The following is a 20,285-nucleotide window of genomic DNA, read 5'->3' as shown; positions in this document are numbered from 1 at the left end:
AGCTGTACCACTATCTACGTGCCAGTTCCAACCCACCCCCAAGATGTCACTCTTTTACTAAATCAACAGGAAAAAAAAAAAAATAATGAATGTATGTATGTACACACATATATACACACAATGTATATACATATTTATCATGAAGGATTGTTTGGATCATGACAGTGCACAATAAAAATAATAATATCAAAAACATCCTAATAATTTTTTTTTTTTAAAGTGTTTGTTTCAGGATGCAATGAGTTAGCATTTTAATTAAAATGAGCTCTATCCACTGTAACAATGACCCCGAGCCAAAAGAGACAGAAGATGTATGAGTCACACTGCCTGCCAGTGAATGAGACAGCTGATCTGTTAAACAATTGCTGAAGACAAGCAGTCACAACTGGAGTTTCGCCTTCATTCACAAAAAAACAAATCGAGTCCACACTAAAGCCCAAGCACTGGCGTTCAGCACTGCACTTCGCTGGAGAACCGCTGCGAGAAAGTCAAATTACGTCCTGCGTAAGACCCAGTCGGTGTGTTCGTCACAGAAGCACTAAATGGGTGCCCAGCGCCAAATCGCAGCCGGACAAGCGGTTTTTACACTGTACGGTATCACTCGTAAACTTTAGAAAGTTCCATAAGTACCCCGGTATGCCTGAAAACTATCCAGTTTAGTATGTAACAAACGACCTAACGACTCTTCATAACAAGCCAGTTCATTATGGCTCAGCCTGTCAATAATTGGATACTTAATTATTATGGGTGAACCTAGGCAACACGATGATCAATTACTGTTACACGATGAATGAAAAATTTGGAAATTCAAAGTAACAAACATAACTGAAACAAATCAGATATCCGGTTGGTCAGTAGCTGAACAGTTGCAAGTACCAGGCGACCCCAAGAATTACAAAGTCTGTCCTCTGACTGCCTCAAGCCAAATGGTTACATTAGAGCCTAAAGCGGGGCTCTCCTTTTCATTTTTTTCTATGATGTCCATGTGAGTGGGCATTTGTCCATTCTCTCTAGGTAAACCGAGACACAACATCCCCCAGGCTGCTTATGAGTCCCAGTTATCACTAGCACAACTAGAAAATTCAAAAATGCCCAAAGCTCTATCGCTTTATATAATATATAAAAATACAAATATTGTTTATTGAACATAATTAAAAAAGGAGCATTGGGTTTGGATGGAAGTTATGCTGTCTGTCCAATGTGCTCAATCACAGGTGCATTACCAATCTATTACACCTACAATTCCGTGATTGAGTGGAAAAATCTGGAAGAGACACGGACAATTTGGCAGGGCTGATTTTATCTCTTCCTCAACGCTCTCCTTTAGGAGTGTTGGTAGTAACCTGCTAGGTTTATATGCAGTATACAGAAACTTACTGGGCAACCATCGCTATATACAAGTCACCGGAGAGCTAGCCTCCTCCCCTCTCCAAACTGGTGGCAAGTTATGTTTATGAGCAAGAAATATTAAGCCTTGCCTATACTTGCATGGGCACGGCTAAACGTTTACCCATCCCAGTGGTTTTCAAACAACAGTCAACAATTCGGTCAATAGGTACCATTAAACACCACATGGGCATAAAATCTACTACGTCTTCCCTGCATCCCATCCCCAAAGTGGCTTTCGTCCCGTTCTTTCATTTCTAATCTTTGTACATTTACAAACTGTGATGCCATATGCTCGGACAGGATTCCATGTATCGTGTTTTCTGTATAGTGCCTTGCATCCAATTACAGAGACGCAATGGAAGCCATTAGTAAACACAGAGCGAAGGATACAATTTCATCTGCTGTACAAAGAGGAAAAACTAAAAATCAATATTTCTGGAAAGCATAAAGGTTACAGATTATAGCGCGTAGTCACAATAAGCAGTACAGCGGATGGGGGTTAATGCATCTTATACCAGGTCCCCAAAATGTGTCTTCCGTAGCAATGACATTATATTAAGAACACCACTGAGCATATATTCCATAGTGGATTAAGAGGTTACAATGTAATCGTCAAAGAGGCTTTTTTTCTTAGAATTATTTAAGAGGTAACATTGTAACACAACTTCCCCTTCTACTCAATGTTTTCTCCATTTCCAGACAATAAAAACATTTTTAAAGAAGCACATTAAGTTCACACCATTGTCTCGGTCATTGTTTCTCCCATTTACCATAAGTCAGTAAGAGGATTCATTTCCACATTATTTTACTTCGTGCAAAATTCCCAATCAGAGAATGACCCAATGGTTGCTCAGTAAAGTTTCAGAACCGGTTTGAAAACTTTCGTGAGCTGCTACAATGACTTAACATGGTCCTGGGGTATGATCACTTAAAATTAAACTGGAAACATTACAAAAAAGTTCTTCCAAAACAAAAAAAAACTTTATGCCTTTACGGAAGACCAAAAAGTATCTAAATCATACAAAAACTTACAAACTACAATACAAGAGACCAAAAAAAGAAAATGCGATACACAACATTTTATAGCTAGACAACGTTACATAAACAACTCAGTCAGTGGTACAATTATATTTCCTCCCACGACATGTGCCATATTTATATATATACTTAGCATAAAGCATCCCATTGTTGCAGTTAACAATAAAAGGATAGTATTTCAGATCAGGCGGAAATAATAATAAATCAAAAACTCCACAGCCTAGAAGATGTTCAAATATTTACAATCTCTAATTCGGTTTAACAGCAGAACCTGCCCCGACAGGTACGTCTACACCTGGCGTTGCAACCAGTTTGCTAGTGCAGAGGTGCTCGGGTAACCTAACCAATGCAGGGGCTCACTGAAAGCAGATGTAGAGAATCTTATAAACTCAACTGCTTAAAAAAGCTAAATAAGTCAGGTTAAATATACACGTACATATGTAATTGTGGTTCACTGCTTTACATGAACACATTTAAACCTGCACATGTCACTTTAGTAAAGGTCTACACCAACTGCAACATACAAGAATAGTATATATAGTAGTACAATGCGATAATATGTGTGTGTGTGTGTACAGTTACCGCAAAATATAAAAGCAACAAACTGCATTAATTTCACATAGAAGTCTCCCAAGTTATTGATTGCATGTAGAAGTGACGGATACACAAAAAAGCCCCCAAAGATTAGATAAAAGTAAATTATGTCAAAATAAATGGGTAAAGTTTAGATTTAACATAGGAGTAAGGTTTGAAGCCCAGTTAAACAACCAGGGTCCATACATCTCAATGAGGTCAATGGGAAACTTACAAAATTGCAAAGATCAAAAATCGCAATATTAAAGCTACTTTTGGTGTCGACTTTTCAAACAACAGAATAAAGTTTTAGGAAGGATTCTGCATTTATAGAAGCAAAAGCCTCAACTGGTTTGACTATCATAATATTATATTAGGATTACTATGTATAGGCATGACACAAGCAAAGCAAAAATGTAACATTAAGCCACGAATGTTATCTGAATCTAAATCAAGTTCTGCAGATGCAATGAAACCCTGTAAATGAAAAGAATATCACTCCACGTAGAACAGAGTCACAAGGAACACAAAACACACTTTAGCCAACAAAAACATTCAATAAAAAGGTGGCAAACACAATGTCATTTTTAGGGAAGGACTTTCCATGCAAGTCAATATTTAAGTTATAAAGTGTTTCGGGTTCAGATGAAGAGATAGGTTTTTGCATATGGTAAAAAGTTAATAAATATAAGCGATGGAATTCACATATATTGATGAAAAATCATATAAAAGTCGATATACGCTCTATAAAAGAAAAAATGTCAAATAAGAGATAATAGAATCATGAAATTGATATAACTAGAATAAAATTCCAATATAGGATAAAACTGCAACAAAAACATATGTCATACACACCTAAAGTCCTATGCTGAGCACAAGATGGAAAGAAGACACTTGAACTTAATTCTTGAAGCATCCCGTCCTTGTAAACTCAAGCAAGCCAATTTCTGCCATCAGAAAGCTACTCTCCTAGAACGCCAAAGAATCATGTGCGCTGTGCAAAAGACAACAGCAATCCCTGTACTGGCTGCGTGTAGTCTCTTGAGGTGCACTGATATAAACCTGATCAATTGCAATTAAAAACTCAACAGAGGCTCAGAACCTCAAGTCTTGCAGCATTAGTGCTTGCCAAAAGCAGATGTGATTGTGAGCTGGAAGCAATTTCTCCTGGTAATTTGTGATGACACTGGGTAGAGCAGCCCCTCGGTCCCCAAAGACAAACTCATCAGTGCCTCTAATGTATGCATGACACATGAGGTGGCTCTTTTAAAGCTCAATTAATTGGGCTGAACATTAAGACAGCAAGTTCAGGAGTTTTTTTTTTTTCCTTCTTCCCTCCTCTCCCTTCATCCCTTCTGGGTTAACATGCATTGAGTTTTGTTCTTACCTTCTGCAAGCCACGTTTCTTGGAGCTGGCTGAGATCTTGGAAGAGTTCTGAAAATAAAGTTTAACATTGGCAGTTTAATACATCATGTATTACATTTGATCAGAGACCTTCATTAAACATTTTTTTAAGCCTCTCCACATTTACTATCTCCTAATCGAGGGCTGTTTGGAACACGAGTCGTACAAATGTATCTGCCCTGATCATCTTTTGCACCCAGTGTTGTGTATTGATCCAATGGGGTTCTAGCAAGTTTGCTGGCCACAGTTTGTGCTCCAGATGCAATAGCTAAATAATGCACAGATTGCGTCCAATATTATTTTAACGTAAACCAACGTAGCCGTCACTTATACACGTTGAACGTTTAATAAAAACAAAACAATATCACTTATGTTTTTTTGACACCCATGCAGTTGTAGGCTAAGTAACGTCATTGGGAGATAGGGAAATGTGGACAAACACTTAATTGAATCACTGGTTCAAGGTTAGTAAAGGTTATTGATCATTAAAGTACTGGAGGTTTTAGCCTAGAAATGGTGTGTGTGTGTGTGTGTGTGTGTGTGTGTGTGTGTGTGTGTGTGTGTGTGTGTGTGTGTGTCAAGGTGTAAAGACCAACAATCCAGTATCTGGTAGCTCTCACCTTCTGAGTCATGAGCCAGATCTCTATTTAAAAACTTTCTTTTCCTGACGTTTGTTGTTCTCTCGTGGCAGATTCTCCCACTTTGATTCTAAAAACAGCAAGAATCACTGTCTGAGGCATATTGTCAGCTAAACAGCGAGAGGTTTATATTGCAGCTTACAGCAGCCTCCAGAACGAAAAAAAAATTACCTCGTTAAAGAAATCTAGCCTTGCCAGCCTTAATATAAATATCTTATCGGCTCGATGGCAAGAACCCAAACCAAACGATAACATCGGTAAAACGTTATTTCTCACAAGTCCTAGAATTTGACACTTTGTTTATAAATAAAAGTAACAAATAAAAACAAATACAAGTGAAAGTTGGAAGTGTCAATAAAGGTAAAAGTTGGGAGGGGACAAAAGAGCAGAAGCAAAAAAAAAAAAAAAATCTAAAAACATAAAAAGTGCAACTTAACTATGAAATCACTAATAAAGTTTATAAACTTCTACAGTGACCCATTAAACAAGAGCTTCATCATGAACACCCCCCTGACAGACTCCTAACTACAAGCAGGGACTTGTGTATTGACCACTCACATTATTCGCCATGTAAGGCACTTGCTGGTCATAAAATCCATCCATCCTGAAGCTTTTTAGGCAAATCTTAAGTCAGAACAGGGAGCTGCGAGCATGGATCTGCTGATTTCCTCAGGATCTGGGCTGCGAGCAACCTAAAGGGAACAAGATGGCTTTAGAAGAGCAAAAAAAAATAGAAAAAATAAAAAAAAAATCATGAATGAGAGGCTGCATTTGCATAGCTAATTACCCTTCAACAGCCCCATTCATAAAAATCCATCCGCAGCACTGAACTACATTTGCATTGAAGGATGGAAAAAAAAAACTTGCAAATAAAAAAAAAAAACACTCTAAACGGAAGTAACGACCTTTCTATTTTGTATATACACCTCCCCCCTTCCCACCCCCTTGGGCTGCTGCAAGTGGGAATCACTGATTCGCAAACGTGTGCAGAAACTAGTAATGGCGATCAACATGATTTAACAGGGGAAGTGGTGGAGGGAGGAGGAGACACCTCGACGTTCCCTGGGATAAAATCCATTTGGACGATGGATTGCAAAAAAAAAAAAAAATTATAATAAAAAAAAAAAAGTTGTTGCAAAAAAAAAGACCCACCTGACGGCGTCCGGCTGCACCGAGCTCCCTGTGCAAATTTAATAAAAAACATGAATTATTTCCCAGCACTTCCCCCTGTGCAAGCTGGAAGCTCCTCTGACAGAGCCTGGATTGTGTGGCTTTTCCTCATCTTCTCCTCCAGGGGCCTCCTATCCAAAGCCATAAATCTCCCCCCTCCCATTTGCTCTCTGTCTCTTTCACAGGATCAGATTTCTGGCTGTCAATCAGGATTCTCTCTCTCTTCCTCTGATAAGGGAAACACAATGGATCCCTGCACCCCCCTCCCCCTCCCTCAGGGGGGGAATCTGTCACTCTGACCTTTCCTCACCCTCACAGTGAAAATTCGGAAACGTTTTGTTTTCACTTCAGCAAATATGAACTTCTCCAAACAAGCATGCAAACACAGATCTGCTACAGTCAGTGTATCAGCACACAGCAAGCACACCCCCCTCTCCCTCCCCACCTCCTCCTGCTGCTGCTGCTGCTGCACAGACTGTGCACAGGGTGATCCTGTAATGCAAGAGTTAAACTGACAAAAAGTTCCCATTTGCAGAAGGGGGGGGGGGGGGGGTAATACTACCATGCACATATATGTATTTGTTTAATGCTGTAAATCTATTTAATATAAATAAGAAAAGATGGTGTTGTTATACAATACAGTATACTATGCAAATTAATAATAGGAAAAAAACAGAGATGTTCAATAAAATGAGCACAATTCTTCTATTGCACGCAATGATTGTGTACACAAGCCTGGGGGTGCATTGCACGAGCAAGAGCATTTTTTGGGGGTGCACATTAATAATGATCTATTAGAAGGGATTTATTCACCCACGCTGTGCAGAAGCTGGCATTGCATTAGCAAGATGAGGGGGACAGGATGGGGTGCAACGTATTATTATTAGATTATTATTATTTATTAGGTTGCATGATAATAGTGCATTCATTGCACACATTGCACAGAAGCAGGGGAAGGTTTTGCACAGCTCCCAGTGAACATTATTCTGCTTTCTGCAGCCAGGCATATTAGGTATCCAGGCTCCTGCTGCCTCCTGTAATGTGAGCAACAGTTTGCAGAGAGCGTCTGGAGCGGCCTTAGCAGGATTGGTTGCCCGGGTAACCCAGGCGGGGTTTGGATTCTGTCCAGTCTGCCCGGGCGGCTCAGCCAATGGCAGCCGCTGTTTCTTTAATCTGATTGATGTGTTTATTCATAGACTCTGGGCCCAGATCTGCCTCCAGGCCCTGAGCTGCCATAGAGCTCCATTCACAAAAATTCCTCAAAGGGTCACATGGAACTCAGGGCTGGAACAGGAGCCAAAGTGAGCAGGACTGGGACAGGGAGAGCAGGGGGGAGAGGAAACGTTTTGTTAAGTAAAAGGAAAACACTTGCACATTTCTTTTTACATAGTAACATTGGTTCATGTTTGCTGAGCTGCGTTCTGGAGACTGTGTCAAATACTTTTAAGGGTTTTGCAGACTTAACCTTCACAAAGAAAGGTTCCTACAAGGCTCCACAGTGCCTGGCAGACACAAAAACAAATAAATACATTGTCACATGGTGTGCAGGCATGTCGGCAATCACAATGTCAGAGCGTCGACACAGTAATGACATGTTTAAAATGGGCATCAGGGTTAGTGTTAGCATTACTGCTGCCTCACAGCGCTGAGGTCGTGGGTTCAATTCCCACCATGTGGAGTTTGTATATTCTCCCCGTACTTGCGTGGGTTTCCTCCGGGTGCTCCGGTTTCCTCCCACATTTCAATATACAGGTAGGTTAATTGGCTCCCAACAAAATTAACCCTAGAATGTCCGTGTGTGCATGTACATGTGGTAGGGAATATAGATTGTAAGCTCCACTGGGGCAGGGACTGATGTGAGTGTTCAACTACACTCTGTAAAGCGCTGCGGAAACTGTTAATAAATAATAACTAAAATGCCAACCCCCAGTTTGCCGACACTGTGAAAATGTTGACATGTGAAATGTCACTAATATAAATATTAGGGTCAGTGTTAAGCCCCCCATACACTATGCCGAGGTATCACATGCAGCATCGCATCATATACCTCAGCAGGAAAGGGTATGGGTCATTGGATCGACACTATTAGGTCGACACACCCATTAGGTCAACAGTCAAAAGGTCGACATGCGTTTTTCAGGTTTTACTCTGAAAACCCCATGTTGTCCTTTTGACTGTCGACCATCCCCATGTCGACGTAATGACCCTGTCGACCTTCAGTGGTAGACCAAATGAATGTCGACCCTTCTGTTGTTGACCTAGTGACCGTTTACCAATTTTAACTATTGCTGCATGTTTAGCAGGGACTGGGTGTCGTCATTGAATGATGTCGATAACGATATCGTTCAGCGTGTATGCACTATATCATGTACCTGAAAGCCCCGGTGCATCTTGCACAGTGTGTACACACCTTTTGAGTGCGTCAACATTTTGCCAGTGCTGCCATTTTGCAAGTCGGCGTTGTGGTTGTCAACATTCTGAGCATGTCAACATGGAGTCTAAATAATAACTACACATTGTGATTGGGGGGATATTCGCTAAACTAAAAATGCGGTAAAAGCCCCGTTATCGGGTTTTTACCGCATTTTGGGATGCTCTAAGCATCCCCAGCTGGGATACCGTGACGGGGGGCATCACCAGAAAAATCTGGCGATGCCCCATAGGAGCCTATGGGCTTCTACCGCGACCCACCGCCGCCCCGCATGGACCCCCACCGCCCCGCACCCCCCCCCTCACCTGTGTCCGGGCAGCACAGAGCTGTGCTGCCTGGACCTGTGACCTCCTCCTCCCTGCACTGTGATCCTCTTCCGGGTGCAGGGATGAGGAGAGCCCGGCGCAGCAGCAGCGCCGGGTGTGGGAGGGAGGGGGGAGCCGATGGGACCCGCTGACTCACCGTAAAGAACAGCTCTTAACGCAAGAGCTGTCCTTTGCCATAATTATCGCATATGTTAGAGCATATGCGATAATTATGTATGCGATGGGTGGCGAAAGGGGACAGAGCTGGGGTGGGGATGTTAGAACATCCCGCCCTGGGACTGAACATGCGTGGAGGGATGTGCGCATACGCACAGCAGCTGCGGCGGGAGCAGAACCAGGGAGTAAAGTTATTGCAACAGCAAATCATTTACTTCTTACGCCGCGCTCTTACAGAAAGCATAATGTGTTTATTAGATACGCGCTGATAAGGAGGCTCCATTTTGGCGATAATTAAATACTAATAATAAATCTGCCCTTCTGTAATAACAAACAAGCCGTCAGTATACTGGAACAAGCTAATAGCGCAAAGCGGGCAATATAGCAGGAAAACACCAGGGGCGCAGGTGATGGCTGGGAGGTCCACATGCAGAAGAATGTGCTGGTGCTTTATAACTAGGAGGTAACACACACACACACACACACGCACACAACTGAGTAATAATATAACAATAAAAGAATGATGTATCTAATAAATGTAAGCAGCTATAATAACAATAAAGCAGCTGTAGTGTTCTGCACTGTAATGTTATTTTTAGAGAAATAAAAGCAAGTTCTCTTTTTGTGTGTGCTGATTGTAGGTTAGATAACCTTATTAACCTACCCTGTACTTGTCCTCTATTGTATTCATTTGCAAGTCACTGTTTCCTGTCGTATTTGTTTATTCACTCTGTGATTGGGCGCTGTGGATCCCTTGTGGCACCATAAAAGTAAACGATAATAATAATATTAAACTGAAATTTTAGTCTGTGGTCATAACCTAAATCCCAATCATATGAATATTGTATATTGGGGGCAATTCTGTCCCTATACCATGCAAGGGGATATGTTAGCTACCGGGGCAGCACGGATGGTGTAATGGTTAGCATTACTGCCTCACAGCGCTGAGGTCATGGGTTCTATCCCCACCATGGCTCTAACTGTGCAGAGTTTGTATATTCTCCCCGTGTTTGAGTGGGTTTCCTCAGGGCACTCCGGTTTACTCCCACAATCCAAAAATATACTGGTAGGCTAATTGGTTACCAACGAAAATTAACCCTAGAATGTCTGTGTGTGCGAGTACATGTGGTAGGGAATATAGATTGTAAGCTCCCCTGGGGCAGGGACTGATGTGAATGTTCAATATTCTCTGTACAGCGCTGCGGAATATGTGTGAGCTATATAAGAAACTGCTAATAAATAAATAACACATCCGCTTGCAGGAGGAATCATTCGATGGTCACGACCATCGAATGATTTCTCCGAAAGAAAATTGGGTTCCTCTTCTTGCTGTGAGGCAAGGGAGGGATACCCTAGGGGCGCTAGATCTGACCTGCTTCACTCAAGAGCAGCTGCAATAAACTCAGGTATGTCAAACCTGAAAATACAAACAATACAAGACAACAAAGGTTTGCAGCGCTAAAAATTAAAAGTTGATAAAAAAACCAATTGGCAGTTGGATTGACTTCACAGTTTTATATAAGAAAAATGATCATATCAATTTAATAGGCCACATGGCCACACATATACATAAAATATTAATAAAAGGCATGGGTATGGTAGCAGAATGGGGATGGACTGGGGTAGCTGTCCGTTCCTATATTGCCTAGATTGATGTTGTTAGGACCGCCTTTAATGACCAGAGCAAATATATATAATTACCGTCCACTTTGCTCACTTGAGGGGAGGAATGGATCCTGATGGAGTAAAATTTCCCTTGGTATGTCCAAAGTCCCTTTTGAATCGAGCGTGGAGTGGGGCTTGCCACTTGGTGTTGAAGAAATGCTGGTACTTGGGTCCTTTTTAGGCTGGTTCGGGCAGTTGAATTGGCAAAGAAAGAGGAATAGGTAGAGCCAGTGCTCCTGCTTCTGCATCCAAGAATAAGTGTCCACCTGACGCGTTTCGCTTGTAACAAGCTTTATCAAAGGTATAATGGTTATGGAGAGGTAGGCAACTGGCCTGATATTTATACCCCCATGCATACTGGTTAATACATTGCAGCTGGTAGCTAATTAGTCAATCCAACATAGAAAATGATCAAAACGATTGTATATGAAGGTGAGGAGGAGACATACACAACAACCTATCATTAAATTAATTAGATATCTAAAACGATTTTTCATTCATAAGAAATAAAGCATTAAAAAACGGAGTTTATTTATTTTAACTTCCGGATACATTGTAATTGGATAGTGCCTGAGCATGTGACTGAGTGAAAACGAGTCTTGGCTTTCATCTGGCCATACATATATTCAGTTCACATGGAGGCTTGGCTGTTTAGACGCAATGGGCGTCATATGATCAGAGAAACCTGGTTGGTGAGCGTGACATATGTCACGTGATCGGAGTATGGCGTCCGTACTATTAATCTCCTCGGAAGTAAGCCTGCATTGTATATAGCAGGCGCTTCCGGGTGCTGACACGCAACTTGTGTTACAGATAATAGGTACTTCCGGGTTTTACTAAATGACCTGCGCTCCAGGCACACAGGACGGAACCTCCGCCGTCATCTGTGTGTGTGGGAGGGGATTCCAGCGTCAGGCTCTGACGTAAGTCGTGTGATGAGAGTTTCCTAGTATGTTGCTAGGAGACGAAAGATGCACCCGTACATCCCGCAGCCAGGAGTTTTCTAGTATGTTGCTAGGAGACGAAAGATGCACCCGTACATCCTGTATTCAGTATATATAGCTGCTAAGTAACGCTAATCTAGAAATATGCCAATATAGATTGAGACAGCGCTTGGGCTGAGATTCCCTGTATAGTTTTTCTACGTAAATACCAACATTCTAAGTATACAAATACCAACATTCTAAGTGCACAGATATGCATGCAGTTCTTTCTTCTACTCTTTTGATACACAAAGGTCTCAAGATTATTTTTATGTTTATATTTATGCATATACAGCTCAGTATTCAAACCAGACATTAACCCCTGGTGGTTTATATAGATATTAACCCTTAATGGTTTGTATCATAGATCCCGCAGACAGAGTATACATTAATCCTTTAGGGTTTATACTGGAAAATAAACCTAATATAACGAAATAAAGGAGAATATGGATATGGATATGCATCATATAAGGGGAAGAATCCCTATCATAAGACGTGTTACCCACACGTCATATTCCTTGTGATAAAACACATAATAGGTTTATAATTATTAAGGCTAACACCAGAACAGTCCACAAAGTCATAACGTCCTATAGTTGCGGTACATCCCATGATTGTATAATTAAAGCTCTTGGAGATACACTAGTATAATTATTTGGTCCTATAAATAAGGTTTGGACATTTCTTTCACTATTTTTCTTCTTTTTCTAATAATATAGGGGGGGGGGGAAAGGGAAGGGAGGGGGAAAAGAATACAGGGGAGGGGTTTTTTACTGGTAAGTGGAGGGGAGGGGATTTTTGATGATACGAAGAGGAGGATTCTTATATCACAGTGTTAAACTCGAGTGCTTCGTTCAATCCATCTGGGTACAATGAACCAAGTTGGTGTATCCAGTATACCTCCTGTCTACACAGTTTTCTGTATCTATCCCCCCCTCTCATGGTCTGTACAATATGTTCTAACCCCAGAACTCTTAGACAATCTGGGTTGCCCTGGTGGTATTCCGCAAAATGTCTGGATACGCTGTGTGTTAGCAGTTTATTAATAATATTGCGTCTGTGTTCTAGAAAGCGAGCCCTCAGCTTTCTAGTTGTACGGCCAACGTATAATTTTTCACAATCGCAGGATAAGACGTAAACTACGTACGAAGTATTACAATTCACAAAGGCAGCCAAATCATGAGTTTTACCTGTGGTGGGTATTGATAGATTTTTTGTAATTTTAATGTGGGGACAGGTAAGACACCTGGTTCCCCCACATCTATAGCAGCCCTTTGGCTTAACATTTAACCATGTTAGGCCAGTTTTTTTGTTTCTGTTTGCAGTAGTCTGCTCCTTTTTGAGGCAACTTGGTGCTAGTAGCTGTTTGAGAGATGTACTTTTTTTGAACACAAAAACTGGTTTTGGGGGTAGATTTATTGCTAGGCAGGGGTCTTGTTTCAGGATATTATAATTCTTTTTTATAATCTTTTTTATTTCAGTGCAATGGCTGTTAAACTTTGCGACATATACTATTTCTTTATCCTGATTAGGTTTAGTTGAGATTTCTGATTTTTTATGAGTTTTTGGGATTAGTAGATCCCTTCTATCAATCTCCAAAACTTCCTGTAGGGCTTTATCTAAGAGGCCTTGGGGGTAGCCTCTACTGACAAATGACTTGGTCATTTCAGTGGCTTGTTCCCTGAAATTTTCTACAGTGGTGCAGTTCCTGCGAAGGCGAATATATTGCCCCTTGGGAATGTTCTTTTTCCACGGTGGGTGATGTTGACTCTTAAAGTGTAAATAAGAATTAGCTCCTACTTCTTTAATATGATTAGTTGTGATTATTTGATTGTTGATAATTTTCAAATCTACATCCAGAAATGTAATGTGAGAGGGGTGAGATGTGAACGTGAACTGTAAATTATAAGAATTGGTGTTGAGAGAATTAGCAAATAATTGTGCTGAGTGAAGGTCCCCATCCCAAATGATAAATAGATCGTCTATGTACCTGCCATAGAGGACCAGGCTCGACCCCCAGCCGCCCCCCCACACATGGAGTTCCTCGAAGTCCCCCATGTATAGGTTGGCGTAGCTGGGTGCAAACCTGGTCCCCATGGCGGTACCCATCACCTGAAGATAAAATGTGTCCAGAAATAGAAAATAATTGTGTTGTAAGATAAATTTAATAGAATCGTGAATAAAGGTTTGAGTCTCTACCCTCAGGTCATCATCATCTTCCAATTTTTTGGCAATTGATTGTAATCCCAAATTATGGGGTATATTGGAGTAAAGACTTTGGACGTCTAAGGTTATAAATCTGTACGTGTCCTTCCATTCGATATTTTGTACCAGTCTTAAAAAGGCAGTGGTGTCCTTTATATGTGACCTGAGGGCAGAGACTCTGGGTTGTAAGAAGGTGTCAACAAAAAAGGAAAGATTGGACGTGAGGGAATTGATACCTGAAATAATAGGGCGCCCAGGAGGTGAGGTGAGTGACTTGTGAATTTTGGGTAAATGATAATAAATGGGTGTGACTGGGTACTGGGAAAACAAAAAATGATATTCATCTTTGGAAATAGTTCCCTCCATTTGTGCATTATCCAAGAGGTTTGCTAGTTCTAACACATATCCCGGAGTGGGGTCTTTTTTCAATTTAATATAGAAGGTCTCGTTATTGAGCTGCCTGTTGGCTTCATCGATATAGTCACCACGATTTTGTATGATTAGCCCCCCCCCCTTGTCGGCCTCTTTGATTATTAAATTGGTATCCGCCATAAGGGTCTTAAGAGCTCTTTTTTCATGTTTATTGAGATTTGATTTGATGGTATTTTTGTTGTTTTTGTTATCTGCCTGAATCTTGTCGCACATATTTTTAAAATCATATAAAGTGGTCTTATAGAATGAATTTATATTTGGGCCTTTACTTTTAATGGGGAAGAACTCTGATTTATTTTTGAACTTATTCCTCCTAATATCATATATTTTTTTGAAGTCAATGGAAACTTCATTTTCTGGTTGGTTTTCGTTTTGTAGGTCAACCAGCATGTCTAATGCTGGTTGATCAGTATTGTCCAAGAGGATATGGAATGTTTGTGTCTCTTCTTGGTCTATATTTTTATTAGCGAAATATTTCTTTCTGCATAACGTTCTTACATAGCGATTAAGTTCAACAAAAAGCTCAAACAGATTTGGGGTTGAGGTGGGGGCAAATTTCAAACCTCTGGCTAATAGAGATTTCTCTGCTTCTGTTAGTTTTTTTGAAGAGAGGTTAAAGATGGTAGCTTCATTGAGTTTCTTATTGGTTTTCCTTAGTTTTTTTAATGTCTCCCTCCTGCCTCCTCTTCTTCCTCTACACTTTGTCTGCGTCTTTTTGGTGTCCCTTGGAATCTGTCTCGGTTTGGCCGTGATTGGAGTGGGTAGCGTGGGCCTAAAAAATGTGTATCGTTATAGTCAATATCATGGTGTCTGGTGTCTTGGTTCGATTCTTTGTCCTTAGGTCTGGCCCCTAGTTGGTCATTTCTCCCTTTGGTCTCAGTCGGGTACACTTTTTTGGGGGACCTTCTAGGGGATGTTTCGTCTGGTTGTCGGTAAGTGGGGTGTCTTTCTGGTTTGTAACTGTCTGTTCTTGTCTGATACCTAGTGGGCTCTAGGGGATATCTATCTTCCCTATAGCTGTCTGTTCTTTTGTGGTATCTGCTGGGTTCTGGGTATACTCTATCTTGAAATCTGGGTCTATAATCCCTTCTCTTTAGGTGGTGGGGTGTATTGGCTGTTCTTTCTTCGTAAGGTCTTGGTCTAGGATTAAAGTTATTTCTCTTATCCTGGGATCTATAGGATCTAACTTGATCGTTTTGATAGTCCTCTAGATCCCTTCTAAATTTTTTGCATTTGGCATCCAAAAGGGTCTGTTCATATTTATCCAGTTTTTCTGAGAGTGTTTTATCTCTCTCCTGGAATTCCTTCAGTTCCTTCTTGGATGCCAGAGCAGTTTTCAGAGCCTCAATCTCTTTGACCAAGTTTTCCGCTTTTTCTTTCCTATAGCGAATCACCAGTTCAATGAGACTTACGGAACATCGATCCAAAGTACCTTCCCATTCTAACTGGAAGAGTTCATCGTTTTCGAATACTGACTGCTTAAACATCCTAAGGCCTCTGGGTATAATTTTACGGTCTAGATACTTTTGTAAGTTCGTACTATCCAGCCAGTGCCTCATTTCAGATTTTAACATATTCTCTAGTTTAGAAAATTCGTCTCTTAGTTCATAATCAGGTTTTTCCAAATTAGTATTTGTTGAAACATCCCATTGGGATAAATAATTTTGTCTCCTCCTCATCCTTTCATTAAATTGAGTAAAGCAGCTCATGTTTTGCAGCCCCAGAAAAGACTGAGCCGTCTATAGACAAAATTAGAAAGAAAATTGGGTTCCTCTTCTTGCTGTGAGGCAAGGGAGGGATACCCTAGGGGCGCTAGATCTGACCTGCTTCACTCAAGAGCAGCTGCAATAAACTCAGGTATGTCAAACCTGAAAATACAAACAATACAAGACAACAAAGGTTTGCAGCGCTAAAAATTAAAAGTTGATAAAAAAACCAATTGGCAGTTGGATTGACTTCACAGTTTTATATAAGAAAAATGATCATAGCAAAAAAAAACCCCTCCCCTGTATTCTTTTCCCCCTCCCTTCCCTTTCCCCCCCCCCCTATATTATTAGAAAAAGAAGAAAAATAGTGAAAGAAATGTCCAAACCTTATTTATAGGACCAAATAATTATACTAGTGTATCTCCAAGAGCTTTAATTATACAATCATGGGATGTACCGCAACTATAGGACGTTATGACTTTGTGGACTGTTCTGGTGTTAGCCTTAATAATTATAAACCTATTATGTGTTTTATCACAAGGAATATGACGTGTGGGTAACACGTCTTATGATAGGGATTCTTCCCCTTATATGATGCATATCCATATCCATATTCTCCTTTATTTCGTTATATTAGGTTTATTTTCCAGTATAAACCCTAAAGGATTAATGTATACTCTGTCTGCGGGATCTATGATACAAACCATTAAGGGTTAATATCTATATAAACCACCAGGGGTTAATGTCTGGTTTGAATACTGAGCTGTATATGCATAAATATAAACATAAAAATAATCTTGAGACCTTTGTGTATCAAAAGAGTAGAAGAAAGAACTGCATGCATATCTGTGCACTTAGAATGTTGGTATTTGTATACTTAGAATGTTGGTATTTACGTAGAAAAACTATACAGGGAATCTCAGCCCAAGCGCTGTCTCAATCTATATTGGCATATTTCTAGATTAGCGTTACTTAGCAGCTATATATACTGAATACAGGATGTACGGGTGCATCTTTCGTCTCCTAGCAACATACTAGAAAACTCCTGGCTGCGGGATGTACGGGTGCATCTTTCGTCTCCTAGCAACATACTAGGAAACTCTCATCACACGACTTACGTCAGAGCCTGACGCTGGAATCCCCTCCCACACACACAGATGACGGCGGAGGTTCCGTCCTGTGTGCCTGGAGCGCAGGTCATTTAGTAAAACCCGGAAGTACCTATTATCTGTAACACAAGTTGCGTGTCAGCACCCGGAAGCGCCTGCTATATACAATGCAGGCTTACTTCCGAGGAGATTAATAGTACGGACGCCATACTCCGATCACGTGACATATGTCACGCTCACCAACCAGGTTTCTCTGATCATATGACGCCCATTGCGTCTAAACAGCCAAGCCTCCATGTGAACTGAATATATGTATGGCCAGATGAAAGCCAAGACTCGTTTTCACTCAGTCACATGCTCAGGCACTATCCAATTACAATGTATCCGGAAGTTAAAATAAATAAACTCCGTTTTTTAATGCTTTATTTCTTATGAATGAAAAATCGTTTTAGATATCTAATTAATTTAATGATAGGTTGTTGTGTATGTCTCCTCCTCACCTTCATATACAATCGTTTTGATCATTTTCTATGTTGGATTGACTAATTAGCTACCAGCTGCAATGTATTAACCAGTATGCATGGGGGTATAAATATCAGGCCAGTTGCCTACCTCTCCATAACCATTATACCTTTGATAAAGCTTGTTACAAGCGAAACGCGTCAGGTGGACACTTATTCTTGGATGCAGAAGCAGGAGCACTGGCTCTACCTATTCCTCTTTCTTTGCCAATTCAACTGCCCGAACCAGCCTAAAAAGGACCCAAGTACCAGCATTTCTTCAACACCAAGTGGCAAGCCCCACTCCACGCTCGATTCAAAAGGGACTTTGGACATACCAAGGGAAATTTTACTCCATCAGGATCCATTCCTCCCCTCAAGTGAGCAAAGTGGACGGTAATTATATATATTTGCTCTGGTCATTAAAGGCGGTCCTAACAACATCAATCTAGGCAATATAGGAACGGACAGCTACCCCAGTCCATCCCCATTCTGCTACCATACCCATGCCTTTTATTAATATTTTATGTATATGTGTGGCCATGTGGCCTATTAAATTGATATGATCATTTTTCTTATATAAAACTGTGAAGTCAATCCAACTGCCAATTGGTTTTTTTATCAACTTTTAATTTTTAGCGCTGCAAACCTTTGTTGTCTTGGAATGATTTCTCCGGCCTTCGGAAATAAAAATCGGTGTCCGCCGAAGAGGGGCGGATGCTGATGTCCCTGTACTCAGGGGAACACCCAGTGTTTTCATGGAGGGCACCCATAAAAAAACAGGTGTTCTTATAAGGGGCCCAATTTCTGCTTCCCTCCCCGCAACGAATGGCCCGGTGAGTGTGTAACTCGCTGTAGCCATTTGTTGCCGGGGTTTGCACATGAGCAAATATACGCTTGTAAATGTGCAGACCCTCTCAACATCGGAATGGGGCCAAATTCAGCCCCTATCGAGCGTTATTGAATCAGGCCAATTGTATCAGTACAGGTATATCGCCCACGTAAATACACCAGGGTTGCCGACTTTAAAAAAATCCTCTCCGGGAGAAGCCCGGAGAGGAATCTTGCATTACGAGTTTTGGGGGTGGGGCTTAACTGTGACGTCATTAAGCCCCGCCCCCATTACATCAAATAGCAGAAATAACTGATATCCATGGAGGGGGCGGGGCTAAAACGACACGATTGTGCCGTTTCAGCTCCGCCCCCTCCCCTGAGACCCGCGGATTGAGGCATACAAATGCCGCGATCGGGGGGCTCAGTGGGGGTCCCCCTGATTCCGGGAGGGTTGCCCACCCTTCCGGGGGCCGGGAGGAAGGACCCGATTTTCGGGAGACTCCCGCAAATTCCGGGAGGGTCGGCAACCCTGAAATATACACAAAAATAAAAATCAAATCAAAAGAAACAGTACATCGTCGCTCTAGATTGTAAGCTTCTTGGAGCAGGGCCCTCTTCTTTCCTGTTGGTCAACAAGCATTGGGTCGACACCATTAGGTCGACATGCTGAAAGGATCTAGGTTAACATGGGTCTAGGTCAACATGTGTCTAGGTCAATGGGTCATTAGGTCGACAGAAGCATTAGGTCGACATGGGCAAGGACGACAGTCAAAAGTTCGACATGGGGTTTTTCACTGTTATTTGACCCGAATGTCATCACAGTTGACATGGACACAGGATAAAGTGCACCCGTCCCCTCGCATGGCTGTGCGCTCGCCATGCTTCGGGCACAGCAAGGTATGGGAGGGGACACGTGGCACCACATCTCCCACCACACCCTAGGGGATGGTAGGGCATAAAATACCACCTGTCGGCACATGTCGGCTCAAAAAACAGTAAAAAACCCCATGTCAACCTTGCCCATGTCGACGTAATGCTTGTGTCGCCCTAATGACCTGTCAATCAAGACCCATAGTTACATAGGGCCTTATTCTAGCTCACTCTTTCTGACAAAATCATTCTTAAGGTGCGTACAAACGTACAGATTTTTCTGTCTGATCTATCTGGTGGGAACAAAAACTGGAAATGTATGGGAGCATATAACAATCAAAAATTTCCACCCAAATGCAGGAAAACAGAAAAAAATATATTCTTTGATACATTTGTTATATCAGAATGATTTAAACAATTTGTCTGACTGATCACTGTCTGTTTTCAAGTGTTTGGGAACAATTTTTTGATTGTCAGTTGCTCCCATATATTTCCAGGTTTTTGTTCCCACCAGACAGAAAAATCTGTGTGTGTACGCACCTTTAGATGGACAAAACCATGTGCACTGCAGGTAGGGCAGATGTAACATGTGCACAGAGAATTAGATTTGGGTGGGGTTTTACTTCAAAGTGAGCTCTATATTGCAGTGTAAAAATAAAGCAGTCAGTATTTACAGTATTTACTGTGCAGAGAGAATTCGATTTGGGTGAGTTATTTTGTTTCTGTGCAGGGTAAATACTGACTGCTTTATTTTTACACTGCAATATAGAGCTCACTTTGAAGTAAAACCCCACCCAAATCTAATTCTCTGTGCACATGTTACATCTGCCCTACCTGCAGTGCACATGGTTTTGT

The 20,285-nt window shown here is 41.3% G+C and overlaps 1 protein-coding gene across 4 annotated transcripts in view; it reads right to left on the bottom strand.

The window, feature by feature from the left end:
- The window catches only part of ETV1 (ETS variant transcription factor 1), a 58,513-nt gene extending 51,958 nt beyond the window's left edge, over nt 1-6,555 (bottom strand). The window contains exons 1-4 of one of the 4 annotated variants that reach the window (XM_083186805.1): nt 6,196-6,555; nt 5,602-5,735; nt 5,026-5,113; nt 4,388-4,435 (exon numbers count right to left, since the gene is read on the bottom strand). In XM_083186805.1, the coding sequence (XP_083042931.1) occupies nt 4,388-4,435; nt 5,026-5,113; nt 5,602-5,646 (181 nt within the window). In that variant the 5' untranslated portion in view covers nt 5,647-5,735; nt 6,196-6,555. Of the gene's footprint in view, nt 1-3,855; nt 4,187-4,387; nt 4,436-5,025; nt 5,114-5,601; nt 5,736-5,830; nt 5,979-6,195 lie in introns of those variants that run through there. The other 3 variants (XM_083186802.1, XM_083186803.1, XM_083186804.1) reach the window with 3 other exon arrangements.
- Nucleotides 6,556-20,285: the final 13,730 nt, after the last annotated feature.

Source organism: Crinia signifera, chromosome 5 (genome assembly GCF_055691185.1).
Source record: "Crinia signifera chromosome 5, ASM5569118v1, whole genome shotgun sequence".
In the NCBI taxonomy this organism is placed as follows: Eukaryota; Metazoa; Chordata; class Amphibia; order Anura; family Myobatrachidae; genus Crinia; species Crinia signifera.
Note: the sequence above shows the minus strand (reverse complement) of the source record. Positions and strands in the feature narration are given on the sequence as shown.